The following is a 25,809-nucleotide window of genomic DNA, read 5'->3' as shown; positions in this document are numbered from 1 at the left end:
TCAATAATATTTACATCTTTACAGACAGACACTTACCTGGTTCATATTTATCATCTTCATCAAAAGGAATCACAACAAATCAAATCAGTGCTTTTCTCCTTTTATGGGAACTCAAATGTTTACAACCCGGACAAAAAAATTTTAAAATCACCAAATTAAAAAATCTTCCCGATTTTACTGTGTCTTTTGTGGCCAAAAGACATGATTTTTTTCTTGGTTTCTTTTTACTGAATAATATTTTAAGCAATGACAACCCTTTCAAAATCTTTTTTTCAAGCAAAGTGCCTATAAAACCTGAATTATTTTTTAATATACATTCTCCGTACTACCTTGAAATTGGCCAAAAGTGACTACAAAGAACAGTTAGATGTAAACAGTACAATATTCATATATTTAGAGATGAAATTTGAAAGTACAAAATCAGGCAAAACTAAGTTTTGTCACATTTGCATGAACACACAACACTTGCATAGATCCCAGAGTTACATGAAAATAAAATACTGAAACTCAGGCAGAGACAAAGAAACAAAACAAACATCGAAATCGTACTGTGCGACTTTTTGAAAATGTCACCGACATCGCTAACGGAGAGTGAGTGAAGAGTGAACGTCGAGCGCAGAGGAAGCGCCGCTCGCAACAAACACAAAACGCGCACACACGAACGACTATCGCAGCATGTGGAAAAAGAACAGACGTGAAAACAGCGCTAGTAAAGTCCAGCAGGTGCAAGTTAACGTTGCACTTACGGTGTTTTCCTCCATCTACTTCTCTTCGGTGGGCAGCGCCGACCTACCGGGGGAAGATTTCTGGCAGATGGCGGCGTAGCTCAACTTCTGGGGCGCCTGCTCAATTGCAAGCCAGCGTCAGGCCAGTTTCAATAGCACCCCACCCCCCCCACCACCTTTTATATATATATATATATATATATATATATATATATATATACACACACACACACACACACGCTTTACCTCACTAGTGACGTGATCGGCGGAGGTGGACGAAGGTTCTGCTGGTTCGGGCGTCTTTTTCACGTGTAGGGGAGGGAAATTCGCGACGCCGAGCTCAATGGGAGACGGCGGGCGGGGAGGTGACGCCTCTTTCTATACGGGTTCACGCACGCAATTTCAACTTTAAATGCAGACAAACTCAATTCAACTCATGCCAATTTATCCATGGAACTCTTTAAAAATAGCCACAGTTTAACAAGGATGCTTCCAAATAAATAACCTTAAAAAGTCTGGTCGACTCCAAAGTAAAGCGCGAACGAGTCACTCAACCAAGATGTGACGAATACATGGATTACCTTTTCAAAGTGTTGCTGTGTAAAAAACAGCCAAAACAAAACTAGAAAACACAAATACTAGCAACTTACATTCCGCACTCCATCTGTCTTGGCGACAGACCAGTGATTCTCTCTCCTCCTCTGGCCGCCGTTTACAGGCCTGCAGATCAGATCAGTGACATGACATGAATGACTGAGCGATAGATACAAAAAAAAAAAATGGTTTGAAGTACTCTATGCTGGGATAACACAACGCAAAAGAATCGACTGAGCTTCATTTTTGATTTATTTTTTTTACCTTCCTCCCACTGAGTGTGCTCCTGCGGTCAGCCTGTTGGGCCGTCTGCTGTGATGAGGCCCATTGCCTCTGGAGTGGGACCACACTCGAGCCGGCCTCCAGGAAGCAGGGAGCTCCTCCGAGGTTTTGTCCGCCGAGTAAGAATATTCCTTCTGACTCCTGATTTGATCCGAGCCTGACGACCTGGAACCCCTCCTGCGTGACAGGAACGACGATGTTAAGTGTGCGAAAACGTGGAGTGGTTAATATTCCCTGCTGTGTACCTGCTCCTGCGTGGGACCTGAGGTTGGAAGTAGCGCGTTGTTGGGAAGCCGTTCGGGGCGCCGTTGAGCTTGAGCGTCTGCAGACAAAAAAATAAAAAGTTCTCAGTGGTGTGAGGAAGATGAGGAGCAAACCTTCGCCGGACAACTCGCCTCAACGCCGTCCGAGTATCCCGACTCAGACCACGGGGGGTAGGTGAAATCGAAAAACTGCTGGTAGGCGTCCGGCGGCAAATAGGACGGCTGGTGATCGGACAGGATGCTGGGCTGGGTTGGGCCGTAGCCACTCAAAGGCGCACGGGATGTGAAGGTCGTCGATTTGGCTTTCATCCTCACCATGACGGGCTTCCCCTGGAACACCCGAACCTCCTCTCGCAGGTATTTGTAGGCCTGAGGATGCGCCCAACAAATGCCATATTCTGTTGGGACTGAGCCATTAACAGGTTTTATCGAATAAGTGTAACCGCTGGATTAAGTGGGAGTCGACTGGCTATGCCTGACTGGTCAGTCTGCAGGCATGAGCAATTGAGCCACATCGCGATTAAAATCACACACGTCACCTTTGTGGAAAAAAAAAAAAAGACAGACAGACCACCGACATGAAACTTGCCGTCACGACGGCTGCCAATCACCTGGTAGGCCTCGGCCTCCGATCTGAAGGTGACGAACCAGTTGTCGTTGCTCACAAACTCACAGCTCAGGAACTTGGGCAGCTTCTCGTCGCTGAAGAGCGCTTCCACCTCCTGCAAGACAAGCGAGCACTTGTAGGCAGAGGGCCGGGCAAGAAAGACAAAGACGCGTCAGACCGGTCTTTCCTCGCGTGAGGTGCTGCTGGGGATCTCCCGCAGGATGAGGAGATATTGAAGGTGGCCAGCTCGCACTTTATGCCCGCAGGGCGACAACTGGACCTGCGGCAGAGCTGAGGAGAAAAGAGACGGTCTCAGCGGTTAATGTTTGGAGTGCCGCGGCGATGTCATCACCACTAACTTTTTACAATGTCCGTGACGAGCTGCAAGTCGGCGCCGAGACGCTTGACAGCGTGGAGGCTGGCCAGCGTCGCTATGGAAACGTACTTCTCGTCGTCCATCTGAGACTGGAGGTACAGGTCGCCGGCCAGGTGCTCCCTGGCGAGGAAACACAGAAGTGAGTGCACACAACCTCACACAAAAGCAGCACTTTGATTCTCTTGACGAGGGTTGGGCAAACTGCCCTTGAAATATATTTTTCCCCTTCACTTACAGAAAAACGAAAAATGAAAATGACATTTGAAAAAGGTTTGATATTCGATCAGAGTATTTTTCCTTTACAGATGCAGTGAAAAGAAATGCTTCTGATTAAAAAACCAAAATTGCCTTCATGCAAATCTGATCGTTCATAAATCAACATTTGAAATAGTCAACAACTGTCAGTTTCTCAGCCAGCTTTAAAGTCGCTTGTCGCTTTCTTGGAAAACCGTAGCGAGACGGTTCAGAAATGTCACTAAATATAGCGACGAAATGGCTAAGTTGGCAACACTGACTGCCTTTGTAAAGGAGCTCCTCTCCGTTTACGGCTGTGTTGTTGGTGCGGACGGTGCACATCAGCTGTTAGAATCAGCTATCCATCCATCCATCCATTTTCTTTGCCGCTTATCCTCACGAGGGTCGCGGGGAGCGCTGCAGCCTAACCCGGCTGTCGACGGGCAGGAGGCGGCGTACACCCTGAACTGGTTGCAAGCCAATCGCAGGGCACAATCACACCTAGGGGCAATTTAGAGTGTCCAATTTATGTTGCGTGTTTTTTGGGATGTGGGAGGAAACCCACACAGGCACAAGGAGAACACGCAAACTCCACACAGGTGAGGCCAGGATCGAACCCGCGTCCTCAGAACTGTGAGGCCGACGCTTTACCAGCTGATCCGCCGTGCAGCCAAAACAAAAATCATCCTGAAAATTCATATCGAATTCATCAATCAAGTCTATCACCCAGCCCTAAATTCTCCATTCTGTTTCCACGGTCAGAATTTGTGAATTATGGCAAAATAAATGATCCAAAGTGCTGCTCATGCTATAAAATGGGCAAAGTCTTGTCCTTACCTGCTCAGGCAGAGCTCCAAAACAGACCTGAGCTGCTCCATCAGCTCACCTAAGGGGACACAAAGCCGTGAGTGAGCTCACGCAGTCGAGCGGACCCCCGAACACGAGCGCGGTGGGGTTACCTGCGTGTTGTTCTAGTGGGATGTGGTTCTCTGCTGTTTTGGGTTCGGCTTCAGCCAGGCTCATGTGGTCCAGCTCCGCATGCAGTTGTTGGTCTACGGAGGAACAAGACAACTTATCAGGCCCACCGGAATCAATCAATTCAAAGTCAGAAACATTCGGCCAGTTATTATCCAGAATGTGGTTGGTGAGAGGGAGAGACAAAATATCAATAAAGTACAAAAAACACTAAGAGGTGTATTTTTGTATGCCAGGTAAAATAATGCAGTGGTTTATTTAAAAGTTAGTCAAAGTCAAACAGAATCAGAATCAAACACGAATTCAGAAAAGGAAAATTTGAAGGTTTTAACACCAAGGGGAGAAATGAGAAGTCACTTTGAACGGACGTTTTCATTTTTTTAATCTCAAGGTTTGTTTTTGTTGTCTTGCTGCTTTTATTTGGGGTGCCAGGAAATTGAATTGGAACCCAGGTTGTCTGCTCTTTTGTTCTGTTCTTGGTTAGTACTGACCGCTAACGTCTGTTTGATTTGAAATAAACTCTTTTACATGATATAAAAGCAAGAGGCTGGAAACGAAGCGCTTTCTGCTCACCGGGGAGGTGCAACCACGGCTGCTGAGACTCCGAGAAGTTGTAGCCGCATCCAGTCCAGACCTCGGCGTCGGGGTTCAGGGTCTGCACAGGACCAGCCTGCTGTAGGGAGCGTTTAAAACCACCTTGAACATGTCGCAGCATTGGAACAAACGGCCAAAAAAAGGAAAGCGTAACACTCACGACCTGATGGCAGCCCACGTGCCAGGCCCATTCACACGCCACCGGAGGAATGACGGTACTGTACGGGAACGCTCCCAGCAGAACCGCGAGGGGCTGCAGCTCTGCGGTCATCTCCTCCCGAGTTTGCGGCGACCCCTGGACCCACGCCCGGCAGCCCTCCTCCGCCGCGGGCCTGACGCAGGTCTGCCCATCCGGGTGGCAGACCGGAGCGTCGGTGTCCTCCCCGAGCAGCTCTGACACCATCTCTCGCATGCCGCCCTCGCACTCCTCGCCGGGCACCTCCTGACCCAGGAAGTGGATCTCGTAAGATGGCGTTAGCGCGTGAACGTCCAGTTGGTCTGTTTCTACTGGGACGCCGTCGTCCCGCTGCTGGCATGAAACCTCGTCCGGAAAACACGCGTGGGAAGAATAGCAATCGGAGGTTTTTGGACATTCCTCCGGAGATGAGCGCGCTGGTTCTGGTGGATCAATCGGATCTTCTGTCGTCCCTGCCGCTTCCTCACACACTTCCTGTCCGTCGTTGCCTTTCTTCTCAAACGATGACTTTGAATAAAGACAATCCAGGTTTGTGTGCACCACGTCGACGTCAGACCCGTGACAGCTTCCAGATCTTGTGTTCTGGTCTGAGATGGCCTGGACTGCCGGTGAACTGCCTTTCATGCTGATCTCTTCCTCACCTAGTCTAGGAGATTTGACACTTTCACAGTGGTGAGGGGTGGTTGAGCAAACTTGTGGGAGAGCAGGGGTTCTGTAAATCATTTTGTCGTCCTCACTTTTTGGACATTTGTCTTTTTCCCCGTCGGGTTGCACAGTGGCGTCAGGTTCTGGAGGGCAGCTCGGAACGGAATGAGGGACTTGATGACCTTCGCGAGCTGGTCGTGAATGTTGGTTCTCCTGGGAGCCGGCACACGTTTGGACCTCTGGAGCTGCACTCTGGTCCGTAACTTTCATCCAGTCATGCGCGTCATCTTCATCATCTAGTCGAGGAACTTCCACTCTTCCACTCTGGTGGGTCGCGGTCGAGAGAATTTGGGGCGTGGACAGCGGCGTGGCAGTCGCGACGCTGTGGATGACTTCATCTTCCTCACTTTTACTCGCGGGGACGTCATCTCCTCTCTGTAGTGCACGTTCATCTTCTTCCTCGTTGTGTTGCTCCGTGACGTCAGGTTCCGGACTGCAGCTGGGATGCGAACGAGGGTCTTCTTTGGGACTTACACTATCCCCTTGTGAATGTTCGACGTGATCCAGTTGTTTATCCTGGAAAGTGACGGGTGTTTCCTTTTGGGTTTGGACCGCTGAAGATGCATCCTGCTCTGTTTGCGTCGTCAGGTCATTCGAGTCAACTTCGTCATCTACTTGAGGAGGTTCTACTCCTCCACGCTGGTGGGGCTCGGTGAAAAGGACGGTTGGCGCACATGCTTGCGTGTCACTTATGCTGTGGAGGAGCTCGTCTTTGACGATTTTACTCACAGAGTCATCATCAACTCTTCTCTGCAGTGAACATCTATCGTCTTCCTCGAAGTGCTGTTCCGTAACGTCAGTTTCTAGAGAGGAATGGACTTCTTTGGGACTGTCACTGACCGGATGTGATTGTTGGTTTTCCTGAATAATGGCAGATGTTCCTGTTGGCATTTGGAGATCTGAAGACGCAGTCTGCTCTGTCAATGACATCCTGTCACACGTTTGGGCACACGGGTCATCTGCCGCATTCGTTGAACTCGACATGTCGCCTTCGAGTGTCCCCTTCGCCGCGTGCGGATGTCCTGGGATTCTTCCCGAAGCGACAGCCAGGTCGAGCGACTGCGGACATAGGGGAGGAAGAGGTGAGGCGGTCTGTGGCGGACTGGGACCGGCACACGCTGCAGATGTCTGCGCCTGGCCGTGGTCGTCGTGGTCAAGGTCATTGGTGTCTATGGAGCAGATGCTGTAGAACCTCTGAGTCCTCGTTTGGAAGTTCTGATCCAGTGTCGTTGTGACAATGCAGTCCTCGCTTTTGAGGTGAACCTGGTCGTGACCTAAGCCGGACTTCGAATCAGGCGAGACCTCCTTGCCCGTGACAGCGGAAGCGGACCAACAACTTTCTGGCTGGAGGAGCTTCTGACCCGCAAAATTCTGAGTGAACCACAAGGCTCGCCGGGTGGCATTCTCCAGGATGTTTTGCCGGGCCGGACTCTGGCTGAGCACCTCCATGTAGGGGGCCGGCTCACAGCTGTGCGAGGGGGAGAGGGCCAAGCCCGCTGCCGAGTCCGCCGCAACGCTCGTGCCGGCCGGGACAAGAATATCCGGCTCCGCCTCGTCAGAGCTCCCTACTTGGAGAGATTTCTCATGGACCACTATCTGCACTTTGGCGTCAAGTCCTGGACGAGCCTCCTGGCGGCCCAGTTCAGCCTCTTCTTCTTCTTCTTCCTCCTCCAGGCACACATGTTGCGCGACCGCCACGGCCTGCTGCCTCACTTGCTCCACGCCGTCGTGGATGTGGTCCTGGCACGGGGTGTGTAGCAGGCTGCTTCTCTCGCCGGCCTGGCCCGGCCCGGCCTCCTTGCTGAAGCAGCAGCCCATCTCGTTCTACCACAGAGCGAAATTCAACGCCAAGAACACGCAAGATTGAGGAGGTCCTCGCGTGGGCCCGCTTGCATGCGGAAAGACGAGAGCCTCTACTCCCCCCCCCCCCCCCCCCGGCCTCATCCCCCACACCCCCCTCCCTTACCCAGAATAGCACATGTGAAGGGGTTCATATGTCCCTGCCACTCAACACAACACTGTGTGACTCAGTGTGTGTGTGTGTGTGTGTGTGCCCCAGAGAGACTATAGTGAGCCGGGTCAGCACATGGTCCAGTGGCCCCCAATCACAGTCCAGGACTCCCCCTCACACTCATCCCACTATTCAACTCTCCTCCTCCCCCGCTGGTCTTTCTCTTTCGCTTACAACAACTCGGCCCCGGCCGCTTTTTGCCCCTCCCCGGCCGAACGTGCGCATTATTCCTTCCATGCGACTCCAGGATGAAAGGAACCCCACCTCTTGAAGTCATGTGAGCCAGAAGTTTAAAGGAGGTCAAATTAAGTTCACCTATAAAGTTACAAGTGCATTTTATGGTGCTGGTGAAAGGTCACGCCAATATCCCAAACCTTTTTGGGTCAAGAGTATCCCACATCACTCACTTCCTGCTGTTGAGGACAAGAAGCGCAGAGAACATCAGAGAAGAACCCTGGCACCCAGCATTAAGTCTTGAGACCTCCTGCCCACTAGAGGGCGCGAAAGGCCCATTTGGGCTCAAACCAACATCTTCAAGAACATCTTATTCCCTTCAGCTACATAGTCTTAACAACACCACTTGGATTGAACCTCAGCGTGTTTCATTGTGGACTTCTGTAGAACTGCACAACTATTACTTGCCCTATTATTGATGTATACTGTAAATCACCTCATTGCAGTACTGTACATAGATATAATCATTCAGTTTTCTCCTCCGATAATGGATATTTGCACTGTACATCGCGTAATGAGAGCCTGTTCACACTGTACAAACATAGAAAAACAGACAGTCGTGTTGACGTAATTATATACCAACTCATATCTATGCTGTATACTGCATATGCTATTTTTCCGGCGAGGTACAATCTGCCTTTCGTGGGCTTGTACTTATGACGTATGTAATGGCAATCATATACATGTACAAGGTATAATTTCATTCTCTTTCAGACTCAACATATGTTTAGGTTGGCAGTCAGCTGAATATTAACCGTGCTACAAAATATATATTTTATAGTTTCTTTTTGTCCAAATTCACAAAGTAAAATGAATTGATTTTAATTTTCACTTGTCAAATGGAATCTAGGTTTTCTCTTTTAATCATAATATGAGAGGTGCAACGAGGATTTCTGTACCTAAATATTGGTACAAATGCTGGTGTTAAAAAAAACAGTGGTAAAATTAGAAGTTGGCTACTTACTATTTTGACAAAGCCACGAGGAGAAAGTACTGTGCAGATATCTGTTGAGAAATAGGAAGTAAAGGTAAACGTTTGTCAGAAAAAAAATACTTAGGTATCATTACATTAAAAAGTACAGGAATTAAGTATTTCATTACTTCCAACCACTGTCCACTATAAAGTTGAGTCAATACAACTTTACATGACTGTGAAGTCATTTATCCAGTTCAGTTTGTGTGTTACGGTTCAACACGAGCAGTTTTTAAACATAGCTAGCTAAAAAAAAAAACATGCTAAAAACGAAAAAGCGGCAACAGCTGGCTAGCTAGCAAGGTTATGTCAGCAGCACTTAAAATGAAATGAACGTTTAAAGTATTCTAAAATTTCATCAAACAAATTGATGCAGACCAACCTCCAGGATTATTATTATTGTCAAAATACAATTTCGCTCACCTGCTCTCCCTCTGAAACTAGCTAGTTAGCGTGCTAACGTTAACCGTCTCGGTGACCCTACGCAGGCGAGGTCGAGTTGCCATGGAAACGGTGAACTTCCTTTTACGTTACAGACGTAAATGAAATCAAACGCTGTTATTATGATCAAGGTTGTTATTGATATAACTTTCACCGTTTTGCTAACATGTCCGTGAACACTTTTGCGTCCTTTGACTTTGGTGAAAACGTGATGAAAAGAGGATTAAGAGTTGAAAGAGGATATCTCATTTCAAGTTACAACAAATATAAATTGAAGTGAAGGTCATTTATATTCATACAAATCACAATAATAAACGTTATAGAGGTGGGTATTTCTTGTACATGTACGGCTCAATAAAAAAAACAAGTTACCAAAAAAAAAAAAAGGTGACAGTATTTGCAGTAACTTGTGAGTTGTCAGTTGTTTAGGATTAAATAAAAAGTCTCTCTTTACTCCAACAAGTGAATTTTCTTGCAACCAAAGCTCGGAAAATTCAAGTATGAATGAGACAGACGCTGTTAAAACAAACAAAAAAGAAAGTATTAAGAAGTTGTCATCACAGGAACTTGTACACGGAAATGAGTTCGCCATACTGCTCGAACGTCTTTGTGCGGTGGTTCTCAAAGTAGTGGCAAACTGGCTCCCACTAGTGGTCCGTAAAAGTATCACCGAATTAAATGTTCAAATTTATGTAGTATCTTAAAGTTGTCCAGACCAGTACGTACATTTTGTGATGTACAGTTCAGCTTTTGTATCTGTTTGAAAATATATATATCGGTAATTTTTTTTAAATTGAACTTTTCCGTGAAATACATTTTAATGGAAAGATTATTGAAGTACAGTTTTGTTTTTCTTCACAGTGCACGTAATGACATGCGCGCGTCTCAGGAGTAGAGGCTCCAGTAGATGGTGTTGAAGAGGAGGTAGGACAGCGGGAAGGCCAGTCGGGAGTACGAGTCGATCATGTAGCTGTTGCTCAGCAGGAAGTCCACGTTCTCGCGCAGCGACCGCTGACGGCGCAGGCGCGTGCCTTCCGACGGCCGGCCTTCCGGCTGCGGCGAGGGCGGCGCCGGCGGCGCCGGAGGGGCCGGGGCCTGGGCCGCGCGGGGGAACGGCGTCAGCTCCATGTCGTTGTCGTGGAAACAGCCGTCGAAGGCCATGGCCTGGCTGGCGTCGAAGGTGGACGGGAGCTGCGGGGGACAGATAGACAGGCCGGGTCATTAGGTCAAATACATAACATAGAATCCATAAAACACTATGCTATATAACATCCACAATTACACAATTGTTTCATGATATATTTTATATCCTGCAGATGTTCCCTTGACTCATTTTTAATGTGTTATTTAAAACAAATCAAATCAATTAAAACTTGTCAACTAATCAAACTATTTAAATGTAATTAAAAAAATGCTCATTTTAAATTCTTAGATGTTTATGTACAATTCATCCATCCGTCTGTTTTTTTAGCTGCTTATCCTCACAAGGGTCGAGGGGGAGTGGTGGAGCCTATCCCAGCTGTCGACGGGCAGGACGCGCCCTGAACTGGTCGCCAGCCAATCGCGGGGCGCATCGAGACAAACGGCCGCACTCACAATCACACCTAGGGGCAATTTAGAGTGTCATGTTAATATTCCATGTTTTTTGGGGGATGGGTTAGGGGAGAGAACATGCAAGATCCACACAGGCGGGTCCGGGATTGAACCTCAGAACTGTGAGGCCAACGCTTTTACCGGCTGAGCCACCGTGCCGCCATGTAGAATTCAATTCGTTACAATTAATTAATCAAAATGCGCACCGTAGGTGGCAAGTTAGCACTCACATGGTCTGGAATGCTAAAATTTATGATTATTATAACCCTCCATTTCAGGAAAAGTCGTGTAAATCTACGCAACAATTACAGGAAAACTGCTTGGTGGGCCGCAATTAAGCATTCCATATTTAGCCCGCGGACCGCCCTTTTCCCACCCCTGCTCCAGACCAACACGTGAGCACATTGTGGCGTTTGTCCACTCGGGGGCGCTGTTTCCGCGCTTGCCCACCTTCCCCCTCCTCATCTTCCTCATCTCCTCCAGGGTGGTGCAGTAGTTCACCGCCGCGTACTCGATTACAGACAGGAAGACAAACAGGAAGCTGGTCCACAGGTAGATGTCCACCGCCTTCACGTACGAAACCTGCACAAAAACACGCGCCACCGAAGTCAAGAGCAGTAAAGGAGTCGAATCCCTTTTTGTCAGTATCAGAACGTGTACTTAAGGGTGTGAGTACTTTCGCCACTTGTGACTTTGGGGACGTCGCACCTGAGGCATGGAGGAGGAGACTCCCGTGATGATGGTGGACATGGTGAGCACCGTGGTTATACCTGCGGGAGGCGGACCCCGTAAGTTGGGTGGATTCATTTCAGAATCGGCTCATGTGCGTATTGCAAACAATAAATGAAGTAAGTCGGAAGGAAATCAAACGTGGATTTAAAAAAAAAAAAATTGAGCTCAAACGTGGACTCGAGGCCTCAGTTAAGCGGAGGTGCGTGTGCGCGCCCACCCAGAGAGACGCGAGCAGGGACGGCCCTGCGGTCGATCCAGAAGGAGACCCAGGACAGGACCACCATCAGCATGGTGGGGAAGTACGTCTGCAGCATGAAGAAGAAGATGTGCCGCCGCAGGATGAAGTTGATGAACAGACGGTTGTACCAACCTGACGCGGACCAGACAGAGGAAAAACATTGGAATCCAGTTCAACCGTACAACTAAACTACTGCGCTACTAACTTCTAGGCCTCAATTAGCAGTCCCGTGTTACCACACTGATAACCTCCTGGGCCACCCCAGTAACAAACCAAAATGCGCACTAGTAGTTATTCCTCACTTGTTAAAGGTACATCCATCTATTATCTACCGCTTTTCCGGCTCAGGTTGTGGGGGAAGTAGTTTCAGCAGGGATACCCAGACTTCTCCTTCTAGCTCTTCCGGAGGGATCCCGAGGCGTTCCCAGGCCACCCGAGAGACCAAGTCTCTCCAGCTTTTCCTGGGTCTCTTTCCGATGGGATGTGCCCGGAACACCTCACCAGGGAGGCGTCCGGGAGGCATCCGGATCAGGTGCCCCAGCCACCTCATCCGGCTCCTCTCGATGCGGAGGAGCAGCGGCTCGACACCGAGCCCCTCCCTGATGACCGAGGTTCTCACCTGGTCTCTAAGGGAGGGAAACTCATTACGGCCGCTTGTATCCGGGATCTTAGTCTATCAGTCCCAACCCACAGCTCATGCCCATAGGTGAGGGTAGGAACATAGATCAAAGCTTTGCCTTTCGGTTTAGCTCCCCCTTTACCACAACGGACCGATACAAAGTCCGCATCACTGTAGATCCCGCTCTGTTCTTCCCTCACTCGTGAACAAGATCCCAAGATGCTTGAACTCCTTCATTTGTGGAAGGTTCTCATCCCCCGACCTGGAGAGGGCACGCCACCCTTTTCCGACCGAGGACCATGCTAAAATGCAAGGTTTCTGGTATTTCATAATTTAATGTGACGTATGACCTGTATACTGGGGGGGGGGGGGGATCTTGCCAATAGGGGAAGTAAAAATAGCTGAGACAATGTGATTGCACAAATCTGCACACCCTCTTTCAATGCAGATGTGGTTGTATTGAGAAGTAACCCATCACATTCAAACTCGTATTAAAAGGGAGTTGCCACCATTTAATTCATCTGATGAGGTAAACTTCAGAAGTTCTAGTAGGCTTTTCCTGACATGTTTTTGCTCTCTGTTAATGAGGACAAAGAGTACACTTTCTACGAAGCCACTTTATGAGGCACAGCTCCAAACCTGTGCTGCTGTAAAAAGCCAGGCCGCTGGAGGGTTGGAAGTGCTCGATGAAGAACTGAGACAAGACGATCTCGTCGGTCCTCAGGGAGTCGTTGCCGTTTTTCCAGTAGAGCATCAGGTCGTTCTCGTTGTACGCATCTGGGGAAAGACGGCGTGAGGCGCGCTGCAAGGAAACAAGTCTCTGGACCATGCATTTCTGTGAGTGTGCCTCACAGCTCTCCAGTTCCAGCGAGCAGTTCTGCGAGTCCAGGGGGAAGCTGCTGAAGTCCATGGAGCACAGAGACGTCACCGTGACCCTGAAAGCAACAAAAGCACAAAAACAAGCAAACGCTTCAGAAGCCAGACAGCATCCGTCTTGTCCCGGACTAACCTTTCCGTCGGTGTTGCCATGGCAGCCTGGCAGCAGCCAGTCGGCTCTTTTATTCATTTTGGAGCCGACGACGTTGAAATGAAAATGTTTCGGTGCGTGCGGTGTGACGTGTCGCGGGTCAGGCTTTGAAGATGAGATCCGATCCGGACGGCGCACCTGACGCTGTAGAGGATGTTGCCGTCGGGGTACACGCGCAGCATGATGTTCTCCATGGTGGTGTCGTGGATGAAGGAACGCTTGGAGTGCGCGAAGAAGACGTCCGGCACCCAGATCTTCTTCACCAGCCGCGAGTCGAAGGTCCTGCTCTGGTTGTTGCGCGACGGGAAGGCCAGACGCTCGTCCTTCCAGTAGTGACGCAAGTACAGGGTCATGGTGAAATCCTGCCGACACGTCTGTGTGTGAGTCGCCTGCCGCACTTTGACGGCGAAATCGAGACGCGACGCGGTAAAAACACGGCGGACGAGTGGCGACCACATTTGCCGCAGCGGTTCTGAGGTTCCGGGTTTGAACCTGACACTTATCTGTGTGGATTTAGCAGAGACTAATTTGTCCAGAGGTTTTAATCAAATATCGGGACTTAGATTTTTGTAGAGAAATATCTGGGATTAAAGTATCAGGTCGTTATGCGCAGCCCCCCCCCCCCAACCCCCTTTTTTTGAGCACAACAAAGGTGACGGAAACCCACCATGTTGACTTCGGAGATGCTGTCGATGCTCTCCACTTGCACGTCGATGCCCACTGGGATGGCCGCTCCTGCCGGTCCAAAAAGGTTCAAGCACGTTTATTGAAGAAGGTCATCCGACGCGAGTTCGTTACGAAGGTACCGATGCTCGAAGTACAGACGCGAACTTTCGACTGACACGAGAGAAGAAGGCTAAAATCGAACTTCAAGCCGTTTAGCCAGTTTTCTAAGTACATCGGCTCTCGTTCAAAAGAGTTGTTTCCTAGTGGAAAGGTACCGCCTGAAGTATGCGTGACGTCATAGTGTTCTTGTGCCTGAGGTCAGCCGTGGTGAGGTCATGAGGTCATGATACAGGTGACGCGGTGACGCTGCAATTTTCCACCACCGAACAACAACATAACAATGAAACGGCCTTTTTTTTTGGTCGAGGAACCGCCGGGGGGGATCGGGTTGCGCGCTGACCAGGCTCGGCTGGCGGTCGCACGGCCGCGCCCCCCCTCCCCCGGTGCGCGTGCACGCCATTGTGCTGGCAAAGGGTGCGTTAAATCCACCTGAGCGTCCGCATGACAGCGGCTCAATAAACACTTTGTCTAATGAAGCTCGGCAAAGCTCCTGCGGAGGCCGTCGCCACGACAACCGCTGCCGGTGCCGGGGGGGTGGGGGGGGGGTTGGGAAGCGATGCCGGGCGGGTGACTCATGCTCTCTTTTCCCACGTCACACCCCAATTTGTACGTGAGCGTATGTTTGTGACGGGCTTTGTCGATGTTCCGCTCTACTTTGGCCTTATGTGTCCATTCAGAGTTCGGTACAAATTGAGGGGGAGGGGGGGGGGGGATTTCCATGCCACCGTAGATTTGGTGCAGTGGGATTTTTACTCGCTGCATTTATTTAGAGTTCGTCAGGGAGATTTTGTCGCACTACTCAGCAGTTTTGCCACTTAAACGGAGCCTGCAACACAAGGCATTCCAGTCGCGCGCTGTCTCTGCCCGAACACTAGGAGGCGTTGTGTCAAAGGAGAACATAGATAGTGCTAGAGATGAAGAAGAGTCCGGCGGATGAGCCGGTAGGACGACGGGTTGCACGTGCTCTTTGTGTGTTAGTTACTAAGTTATTACATGATTGCACGCGTGTCGGCTGAACCAACCGGTGTGACGATCTGAGCGCGCCCGGTCCTGCAAAGTCTCTTTATGAGTAATATATTCACAAATATATTTTGTAAACGTCCGGCCATTCTGAAACATCCCCATCCGTGCTTCAACATGTGCCGAGTGTTCATGTTCGCGATGGAAGACGAACACAACCAACGTACATATATGTGTATATCTTTTTACCAATTTATGCTTTATGGTTAGGTTAGGAGAGAGAGTCCGAGTCCTTCTCCCTGGAGTCGTAGTCCAGATGTGGAGATGGTAAAGTCCGCTTCGTGTAGTTCTCCCAACTGACTCCCGAATATGTTTCCCCACTGTTTTGTTTTCCACTCCCTAAGTAAATCCAATTAAAGTTCAGTTCTGTCCGATCATTCAACAATTTACGTGCCAGCCTCCTTCCATTTTGAAATCCAATTAGTTCCGCCAACCTCCAAGTTTAGAAAACCGCAAATTAAAAAACATAGAAAAAGTCGAGTAAGGTCTCGGCGCAACGTTTCGGCACAGAGTGTGCCTTCTTCGGGCGCAGCTTACTCTAAGTGAAGTCTGTCAGTCGTCGGCGTGGTCCTTTCAGACGTCGTGTATGTTTTTGTCCGTCAGAATATTTTTGGTTTCATTTCCTTCTAGTTAGGTTGTTCTTTTTAGTGACTATGCTTTTGGAATTTATAAAACATGCCAATATACCGAATTAGTTGTTCCTGCCTCCTTCCTAAGTTAAAGTAGTTCCCACCGTCCTCCATTTGTTACTTTATTAAATTATTGAATTAAATGAAAGGGGGAATTAGGGTTATGGTTGGGATTTGGGTAAAGGTTAGGGATAGTGACGGGGAATGCGGAACAGGTAAGTGGAATCAGGGTCAGGATAGGACTGAGAATGGGGTTATGGTCAGGATTTGGGTGAGGGTTAGGGTTAGGTTATAACGTATGTTCGCTCCCTCTACGTCGGAGAAGGGGAACTATGAGACCGGGAGAGTTCCCCGTAAGCGTCTGCTACGTACCCAGAGTTCCCCCTGTTAGTAACGCATGCGCATTCATCACAAGGAGACTTTTCAGCACAGGGGAGCCCTCAGACCGTCACACCGGAAAGGAGGAGCGCACCTGCGCAAACACGGCCATCCGGCAAGCGCGCGACATTCGGTTCTTCGGTCCCTGCCGTCAGTTTGTCATTGTGTGGATTTCCGTGCGTGGCACATTTCAGACGTCACTTTGTTTCCATCTGCTCCAGACCAGGAATATAATCCAGATTACTGCACACGACCCCGCGTCCCCCGCCCCCTAACGCACACAATAGCGGCGCACGCTCGCTATATTACGATAATACACGCAAGGGCACGTAATCCTGTTGAAGTCAACGCTCGCACAAGCACACACACACACACAATGGCCCAATCTGGGTCATTGTCGAGTGATTCTGGATTGGCAGCGGCGTCCCAGTGACCTTCATCACGTTCTCATTGTCGTTTTTGCGTCGTTATCGTCACAAACGGGCTAACGTGTGCGTCACCGGGGACGACGAATGGAGTGCACCTCCAGAAACGATAACGGTAGAAAAGGGTGGATGCGCTAACAGAAATGAGAATGGGGGGGGGGGGGGGTTCCTGTTTCGGGTGTGTTGCAGGCTTTGTGTGTGCGCGCGAGACACCTCCAAAACCAGGTCTCATCGCGAAGTCGTGCTCCTCGATCCTCAGCAGCTGTTCCGTTTTGATCAGCAGCGTTTTGGTGCTGTCCTGCTTCTTCAGCTTGTAGTCGATACGTCTGACCAAAGAACGAACACACGAATAGCGTATGAAACACAACAATTCTTCGATAAACGTCACTTCTGAAGAGCTACATCGTAAATATATTGTCATTGTGTTGCCAATTTGACATTTTGATATTCATTTATAGTAAGCGAAATATCTACACATGTTAGTGGTTCCATTCTGACTTGTTTGAATGCGAATTATATCCCTCACCCTCCGAACTTGAACTTGCTGTTTTCCCCGAGAAAGACCTCCTTGTGCCTCCGGCGGCCGGAGCTGCGTCCGCCGCTCGCCACGGCGACCAGGCCGGCGGCGGCGGCGGCCAGGGTCAGGCAGGTCAGCGCGTCCGCCTTCATCTTTCACAGCATCACCGCCACCCCGCCCTGGGCCAGCCCCGAACACCTCCGCGTCTGGCGCTGGCGACTAACTCCGGAAGCCGGCCTCCGACATGTCGCGGGAGCGCCCGGGAAGCCGCCGCTTTGCTTTTTCTTGGGCTTTTTCTTACTCCTGCCGCATCCTTCATCTCCACCAGGAAACTTTGCCTCCCAGTCTCACATCCGTCGTCGTCCTCCTCTTCCTCCGCCTGCTGTGGATTGTTCTCTCTCTCTCTCTCTCTCTCTCTCTCTTTCTCTCTCTCTCTCTGATTAAAATCGATATGAATCATTTCTCCCGGCGATAGAGGAATGACACTAATTCCACGCTAATCCTCTTATCCACGGCTACAGCAATCTTTCGCTAACCTACACAAACACACACACACACATATACACACAAGACTATTAAATATTTTTCACAGCTCCGTGAAAAGGAGGCACCTGTTGTGATTTGTGTGCGGTGAGTGCATATTTTCAATACATGTGTGTGCCAAGGTCTACATTTAGAAATTGAAAATATGGATTATTTGCAGCCCCTAAAAAAAAAAATCACATCAGAGAAGATCACACCTACTAATAAACTGCCTGTGTGTGTGTTTGTGTGTGTGTGTGCACGTACGGGAAAAAGCGACCAAACAAAAGAATCAAAAATGTGAAAGCGGCAATCAAAGAATAAAGTCGATAATCCCAACAAACTGCAGTTAATCCCACACCCCGGAATGACACCTCTGGAAAAACATAATCCGGCACACACGCACACTTGAAAACACAATTTGGCTTCACGTCGAGGCCACCGAGCCTACTAGTCCGGGGGTGTGCAAACTTTTGAGCTCAGAGGCCACACTTGACTTTTGAAATGAGCAGGAGAGGCAAATTATTAATAGATAAGGTGCAAAAAAAAAAAAAAAAAAAAAACACAAAGACTGAAATGTAAGTTATTTGTGTACGTCGTTTGGTGACTCGGCCAAAAAATATTGCTTTGGCGCCATCTTGTGAGCGCTCGATACAGTGGAACTATTTGAAGCGCAGGGGAAAATTTCATTTCGTCAAACCGTAGCTTTGTTTAATCGGAAAAAATATATACTTTGCTGCCATCTTGTGGCAACTATAGGCTACTACAAACCTTTTTACACGGTCGCCAATTCCTCGCCCATTTTTCTTTGTCGTGCCAGTGTAAGGTGACTATCACTTCTTCTTCTTCTTTCCTTTCGGCTTGTCCCGTGTCATCTTTTTCCATCTAGGCCTATCTCCTGCATCCTCTTCTCAAGCACCAGCTGTCCTCATGTCCTCCCTCACAACATCCAGCAACCTTTTCATTGGTCTTCCTCTCGGTCTCTCTTCCTTGGCAGCTCCATCCTTACCACCCTCCTACCAATTTCCTCACTCTCTCACCTCTGAACATGCCCAAACCATCAAAGTCTGCTCTCTCTCACCTCGTCTCCAAAACATTCAACTTCGTCTGTCCCTCTAATGAGCTCGTTTCTAATCCTATCCAACCAAGAACCTCAACATCTTAATTTCTGCCACCTCCAGTTCCGCCCCCTGTTGGTTCTTCAGTGCCGCCGTCTCTAATCCGTACATCATGGCCGCTGAGGCACTGGAAAGGAGAGGAATGAAGATTGGCCGAAGTAAAACAGAATATATGTGCGTGATTGTGAGGGGCGGAAGAGGAAGAGTGAAGGTCCAGGGAGAAGAGATGGCGAGGGTGGACGACTTCAAATACTTGGGGTCAACAATACAGAGCAATGGAGAGTGTGGGAAGGAAGTGAAGAAACGGGTCCAAGCGGGGTGGAACAGTTGGCAGAAGGTGTCTGGTGTGTTATGTGACAGAAGAGTCTCTGCTAGGATGAAGGGCAAAGTTTATAAAACCGTAAACGGAGCGCTTTGTTATCAATTTAGATAAAAGATGAGAAATGAATGCAACAACCCGGAGCCAACATGCCGATTGAAATCGAAACCCTCTGACATTTCAGCAAAGTCGCCTTGTGTTTGGCTGCGTGAGTCTGTGTGTGGGGACGGCAGCAAACTCCACCCATCCCGAGAGAGTGCGCGGAGGCGTGCATGCGCGAGCGCCGGCGTGCGGCGGTCCATTCTCCAAATAACCTGTTGAGCCAGTCAACACTCGGGCCAGTCTTCCCTTTTTTCTGGGACGGATTGCACCTCAACGCGACTCACGCACGGTAAACGCCGCATCTCAGCCCTCTCTGGCACTTCACCAGGCGTGGCTAATCGGGACACAATCTCACTTATTGTCATTTTTTCATGATTATTTCACATCTCTGAGATGTGTTTAGCTGACTTTTGCTGAGGATTTTTTTTTTTTTCGGTTCCTGGCATCTGACTTTTTTTTTGTGTCACTCCTCAAGCGCGCCTACGAATGTCTCTGTCAGATGTGGTTTGGTTTCTCGCTTTTCCAGAGGATGTTCTCACTCCTCACCTCCTTTTATCCACATCCCACAGCCCAATTTAACAAGAACGTGAGACGTCTCACTTGTCTTCTTCGTGACCCGTCTTTGCTTTCCTTAAACTTCCCAGCGTCTCTCTCCCACACGCAGACTTAGTCCTCTCACATCAAGTTTAGATGGTTGTTGTTGTAGCCAAGTACGACGGCCGTTATTCCGTATCAAGGTCCAGAAAGTGAGCCACATCGGCCGGGGCGCTCCAGCGGTTTTCCACCGTCAGCGTGGTCGGTTTTTGCGCACAGTTGAAGAGATGATGCGTATCGTGGGGGGCCAAGTCACACAATGGGCATTTATCGACCATGTTGTTGTCAAGTCGATGCTGATAGTTCTTGAGCTTGTGACACCAGCCCGAACGGAGTTGCGATAGGATTGATCTCACGGGTCGCAGGAGTTGTCTTTCGGATTCGGCTACTGGAGCCGCCGAACACGATGTTGGGTTTGTTTGCCGGGAATCCTGTCGGCTACGGCGGTTCGATGGATCGCCGGGAGGCCGCACCTGTAGTCCTCGGCTGATGAATGTACCGCTCAATCGATGGCTCGATATCTCGGACGGTTTGGCGCAACGCTCTGGGGCACGCTTCTTGCCTTGTCATCTCGTGATTAGGATGTCCAAAAGTTTAGATGGTAGCAACCTTCGACGTCTCTCTCGGAGGTGACGCAACTCATCGATGTCACTCCCCTCATGGATGTTCTGATGTCTCACTCCTTAACTGATGTCAGCAGTCGATGTATCGATGCTCACAGGCTCATTGAGGTCTCACGGACTACCTGACCTTCTCCTCGGACTGACTTAGTCATTCCAGGAGTGGTGTCTGCTCCTGTTATCTCACGCTGCACCGGTTTATTGACGAGGTCTTACTCCCGAGGATAGTTCGTTCACTTCCGTTTACGGCCATATCAGTTCATGTCCAAGTGGCAGTGAAGTCGTTCTCCTCTCACTCCTATGAGTCAGACACATTTTACTACGTGACTTCCAGCAGTCTCACTTCTCTTACAGACTTTGTGATGTCTCACTTATGTCACAGACACGTACTAACATTGCACTCCTCTGCCCTTTTTCGTCCGGGGGGTTGGGGGGAGGGGTACGTTAGTTTCCCTCTGATATGAATCTGCCAAACAAAAGAGGAATCATGAGGCCACATCCAGTGGTCCAAGCGTAGCAACCTGGCCTGATAATGAGGTTAATAATAGAGGGCTTTTTAATATCATGCACCGGCTTGACTCGGGAAGGAAATCAGCCTTGACGCTTCCATTCCAGCAGGGTTTAATCTCCATCTCGTCAACCCAAATTCCAACGATCAGGTGGGTCTTGTTGAGTTGTCTTGTCGTCGCCGAGGTCTTTATTTGAAGAGCAGCAGCTCCCGATCCTGTCAGCGGCAGCTGTGCTCCACGAATGTTACACTTACATTCTTTGTTTTGGTTGATTTTTATTGATGTGCTTTTATCAGGTGTTGATAAGCGCGCTTTATCTGCTTGGGCGTCGGAGCGTGACAAGCGCTTGCTTTCCGTCGCCTCACTCATCGGCTCGTCAGCGCCGATATAGGCCAAGAAATTCCAAACAAAGAGTGACGGATGCCGCAGGGGCAAACAAAAAAGAATTTTCTTGGAAAGGACTAACTAAGTTTTGATTCTAAACTTTGAAGTGATGAAAAGCGAGGCTGGAGCAAAATCCTCCGGGATCAAAACCTGGATTGTCTCTAAAGACCGTCGCATGTTCTGTCACGTTTGGCGTCTTCCTGCGTCCACAAAAACCAGAACCGCTCTGTAATTACGCCTTTCTGCTCTTTTTTTCCCCCGCGTGTGCACGTGTGTGCTGCCAAACGGCACCGATCCAAAGAAAAACCCGCAGGAAGCGCCACAACAACGCAGCAAAGAGCATGGACGCGAATCCTGCGAGAGTTTGAAGGCAAAAACCATGTCGGCATTCATTTGCATCTGGGCCTGCTTCCTGCTGTTCGCCGGCGCCGCCGCTGCGCAGGACAAGACGCCAGGTAAGACACAAATGCCTCTTTTGTTCCACAAACCCACCAACTTTGAGAGAAAAAAGTGACCCAATTGGATCAGATATCTTGCTAGGACCTCGCAAACACATTGCGCCTTATTTACTAAAGCTTCGCCAAAGCCCGACACGATCCGGCCTCTTTAAATAGACGAATCACCTGGCAACGCCGCGCGTCGTTTGACTGCTGACGTGGAAGGAGAGGCGACGGGGCAGAACGGATCTTTTCTTCGTTGATGTCTTTGCCGCGGGAGAAACAAAAAATGATTGAGACAAAGCCATTTTGGAGATTCTGACCAATTTGAGGCAAGGGCGACGCAATGTACTGATCCCGTAAATCTGTCCTCACCTCACCTTAATTATTACGTGCAGGCGACAAACTGATGATTACTGTGACAAAACTCCTTTACGCTCTCCATTTCCTCGCGTCCGCGTCATTTCAGTGCACCGCCGGCGCGAGCCTGTCCCAGAGCAGTTTTTCAGGTGTGCCGTGCCAAGTTTCAACGACAACGTTCGGCGGAATGGGCCGATACGGCGCATTCAACTCCGACGCGATTGAATAAAACAAAACGCCGTTGCTGGCTGGGCAAAAAAATTCGGGGCATCGTGACTGCACCTCAGTAATGATGTTTGTTGCCTTGCCTCTTCCTATAACACTTCCAACTGCATCACTTCAAACATCATTATCGTGATGACATAAAAAACTATTCCATTAAAGTCTTGAATTCATTGTAGAGGTAGGAACTTTACTCATTTTATGTTCCACATATGCACTTTCATTTGTCTTTGGTCTGCAGGACATTTAAGAGTTTATTTGCTTTCCTTCACTCTGGAGGAAAATGTCTAGACACCTTCTAGTGGGGGAAAAAAATAACTCTCGGGTCGGTCTGTAAACATCACTTTTCTGTGTATTAGCCGTAATTTCCACATCGGTCTGTTGCATTCACAACACTGCAGGCTTTCTTAACGTCGGCCTGACGATAAGCCCGTCCTGTCTGATTCCGCTAAGTTCCAAATGTCACAATGAGGCAGCTTTGGCCTGTCACAACAAGTAAATAGCAAGTCAGTTCCTGGGCAAAAAATGTGCTGCAGGGGACTTTGCTGACCCTTTAACCTTCCTACATTGCTTCTCAGGGACTAATTCCAGGTCATATTTTGACATCTGATGGCCAAAATTTGGTTTACTTCGCAGCACTGGTCCTGAAACTACCTCCCCGCACACATCTAATGTAGCAATATTTTTACTGGATGTTTACAGCGTTAGGATTGCGAGCGGGCCCTCAGAAAATGTATCCCTGACCTTGCAAAACCTCGTCCCTAAAGAGCAGGTGCTTTTTGGGGCTTTGCTAATCCGAGCGGGGAGTCAGCCAAGTGACTCACCGCAAACGCTACCGTCTGCTCTGCGATTCAGACAAGGAATGACGGGAACGTCCGACCCGTCTGGTAGCGAGCGAGGGTCACGCAAATGCCCGAGGAAAGGCAGGGCCAGACCGGGAGAGTCAGAACCTCATTTTAGAGCCTCCTGGAGGACTCGTTTGTACGCACCGGATGCCTCCACTTGACTAACAGAAAAGTGTAGAAAGTTCAAATAAATGTTCTGCTTCCTCTTTTGTAAGAAATCTCTCGTCACGGCCCGCCCGTGACGACATTGAGGAAGCGCCAAACAGGAAGTGACACACGCTTTTATGTCAGTAATCGCACAAGCATGGCGTTAAACCGTCATTGTGAATGGATGATTAGATTTCGATTCATTTCCATTGGGAAACGTTCGCCTCAATTCAACTCAGTGAATTCACAGTCGACTCTTGGTCGCCCTCCAGTGGTCGAAAGGGGCACTGCGGGCCAAAAGTACTCATTTTGTACTTAAGTACAGATACTTGGGTAATGGAAAAAAACCAGACATTCTTCTTCAACTTTGTACTTAAGGAACATTTTCAAAAAGAATTACAGATTTAGAAATTTACTGGAGTACAAAAGCAAATATAGATATGAAATGTATCTATAGTTACTACACACTGGGTATACTTTTGTACCGTATACACACTCGTAAAGTTGTCCGAACTGTGCCGACTCTGACATGAGTTTTAATGTGTACTGGTTAGGTCAGAACAGCCACATCCCGTCATACGAGGGTGTGCCCACTTGTGCAACCACATTTTCTCAATTGTTTGTTTTCATTTGAGCTCTGGAGGTTACAAGTCACATCAATTGTGGAAAAAAAGTTTTGAAATGATTCATCATGGTCCAATTTTTTGGAATTGCATTTGAGTGCGTGTGTGGACTTGTATTTGGGTCTTTCACATACTGGACTGGACTTCCACTGACCTCACCAGGGCTTCGCTTTCCCGTTGCAGACGCCACCGTCACGTGTTTGGTGTCGGAGGAGTGCCACCTCCCGTGCACGTTCCCCCCGGCCCCCAACCAGACCGTGCGCTGGTTTCGCCAGGACGTGCTGATGTTCAGCTTCGGCGAGACGCACGGCAAGAGCCAGGCGCTGGCCGGGCGGGCCGCCGTGAGCCTGCCGATGATCGCGGAGGGAAACGCCACCCTGGTCTTCAGGGAGGCGGGCCTCAAGGACCGGGGCACGTACCGGTGTCGAGTGCGCACGTCCCAGGGAGAACACAACGCCAAGGTCGTCTTGAAGGTGGAGGGTACGCGTCACGTCCACTTCTTCATTTTTTTGAAGGGTCGTAAATCAATCAAATACCCAGACCCACTGCATGTGGTCTTTCTTTCGTAGCGCCCGTCCAAGGTCTGTCCCTAGAGCTGTCGCGGCTGAGCGGCTACGAGGAGATGAAGTGCACCGTGCGGGACGTCTTCCCGCCGCCCCGAGTCGCCTGGGCCACGGAACCGCCCACCTTCGAGGACCTGCGGCCCATCACGCGCATGCTGGCCGACAAGCGGGGCCTGTACACGGCCGACAGCAGGCTGAAGGTTCTGAAAGGCCAGCCGGACCTCATCTACATATGCAAAGTCACCACCTCCTACGGGGGTCCCACGTGGACGTCCTCGCTGCGGGAGAGAGGTGAGACCGTAGAATCAGAGACATAGACCTGAACGATCGCAACTGAAGTAACAACTCTGATCGTTGTTAGGGTTGGGCTTTCTCCACGGACTTCAAACTTCTCTTGGGACTTGTGCCTCCTTTTAAGACTAGAACTTGCTCCGCAGACTAGTCCCTTCTCTCTGGACTAAAAGCTTCTCTGGAGACTTGCATCTTCTCTTGGACTAAATCCTATTTCTGGAGATTACAACCTTCTCTTAGGACTGTTCTGTTTTTCAAGACTGGAACCTTTTTTCTTCTGATTACGACTTCAGTGAATCAGAACCTTCCTTCGCGACTAAAATCCAGAACCTCTTCTTTCGAGTCTAGAACTTTCTCTGTGGACTTCATCTGCCTTTTGCAACTCAAGAGAATGGATTGAAATTGTGTGTGTGAAAGGAGGCTAAAGACTGGGAGTAGAACTTTCACTTGAGGTTGGACCTTTCTCTTGCGACTAGCACATTCTCCAGAAACGAGACGCTTATCTACCGATTCAAACCTCCTCGGGGCATTAGTACCTTCTTCGGGGACGAGAACCTTTTCTCGTTGCTTTGGTGCTTCCCTCCATCCTGAATCCGCTCATGTTCCCCCGACAGCAATAACGGGTAGCGAGGGTCGAGATCTGACGATCCCCTGCTTCGCGCCGCCCTACTTGAATAGCCCCACCCTCCACTGGAGCTTCTCCAACGGGGAGGACCCGGCGCACATCCTGACCTACGACAGTACCTCGGGGCACAGCCGCTCGGCGCCCGCCTGGGACCGCCACGTGGAGCTCGACGGTTTCAGGGTCCCGTTCGGGGACGGCTCTCTGCGCCTGATGGACCCCGAGCACGCCCACCACGAGGGCACCTACAGCTGCGTCTTCTCCATGCCGTACAACACGCACACGGAGCGAACGGACGTCGCCATCAACACACCCAACGGTGAGCACGAGGTGGCGCTAGTCTTGACTTGAATTGAC

General features: G+C 49.5%; 1 protein-coding gene across 11 annotated transcripts; it reads right to left on the bottom strand.

The window, feature by feature from the left end:
• Window positions 1-88: 88 nt before the first annotated feature.
• LOC133492433 (gamma-aminobutyric acid receptor subunit rho-3-like) lies at window positions 89-25,491 on the bottom strand. Of its 11 annotated transcripts, none has more exons than XM_061804591.1 (15): window positions 9,193-9,362; window positions 8,761-8,801; window positions 4,811-7,375; window positions 4,630-4,726; window positions 4,041-4,133; window positions 3,919-3,967; window positions 2,831-2,967; window positions 2,661-2,762; window positions 2,476-2,588; window positions 1,997-2,233; window positions 1,847-1,923; window positions 1,584-1,778; window positions 1,376-1,445; window positions 972-1,103; window positions 89-842 (listed from the first exon to the last, which is right to left on the bottom strand). In XM_061804591.1, exons 3-15 carry the CDS (start codon window positions 7,367-7,369, stop codon window positions 762-764), a joined length of 3,942 nt encoding a protein of 1,313 aa, XP_061660575.1. In that variant the 5' UTR covers window positions 7,370-7,375; window positions 8,761-8,801; window positions 9,193-9,362; the 3' UTR covers window positions 89-761. The 11 variants fall into 11 exon arrangements, with proteins under 11 accessions (XP_061660575.1, XP_061660573.1, XP_061660572.1 ...); XM_061804589.1 differs by having other exon boundaries at window positions 4,630-4,729; window positions 4,814-7,375; XM_061804588.1 differs by having other exon boundaries at window positions 4,630-4,729; window positions 9,193-9,360.
• Window positions 25,492-25,809: the final 318 nt, after the last annotated feature.

The sequence above is a fragment of the Syngnathoides biaculeatus genome, chromosome 19, assembly GCF_019802595.1.
Source record: "Syngnathoides biaculeatus isolate LvHL_M chromosome 19, ASM1980259v1, whole genome shotgun sequence".
Taxonomy (NCBI): Eukaryota; Metazoa; Chordata; class Actinopteri; order Syngnathiformes; family Syngnathidae; genus Syngnathoides; species Syngnathoides biaculeatus.
This window is presented reverse-complemented; position numbering and strand designations above follow the sequence as displayed.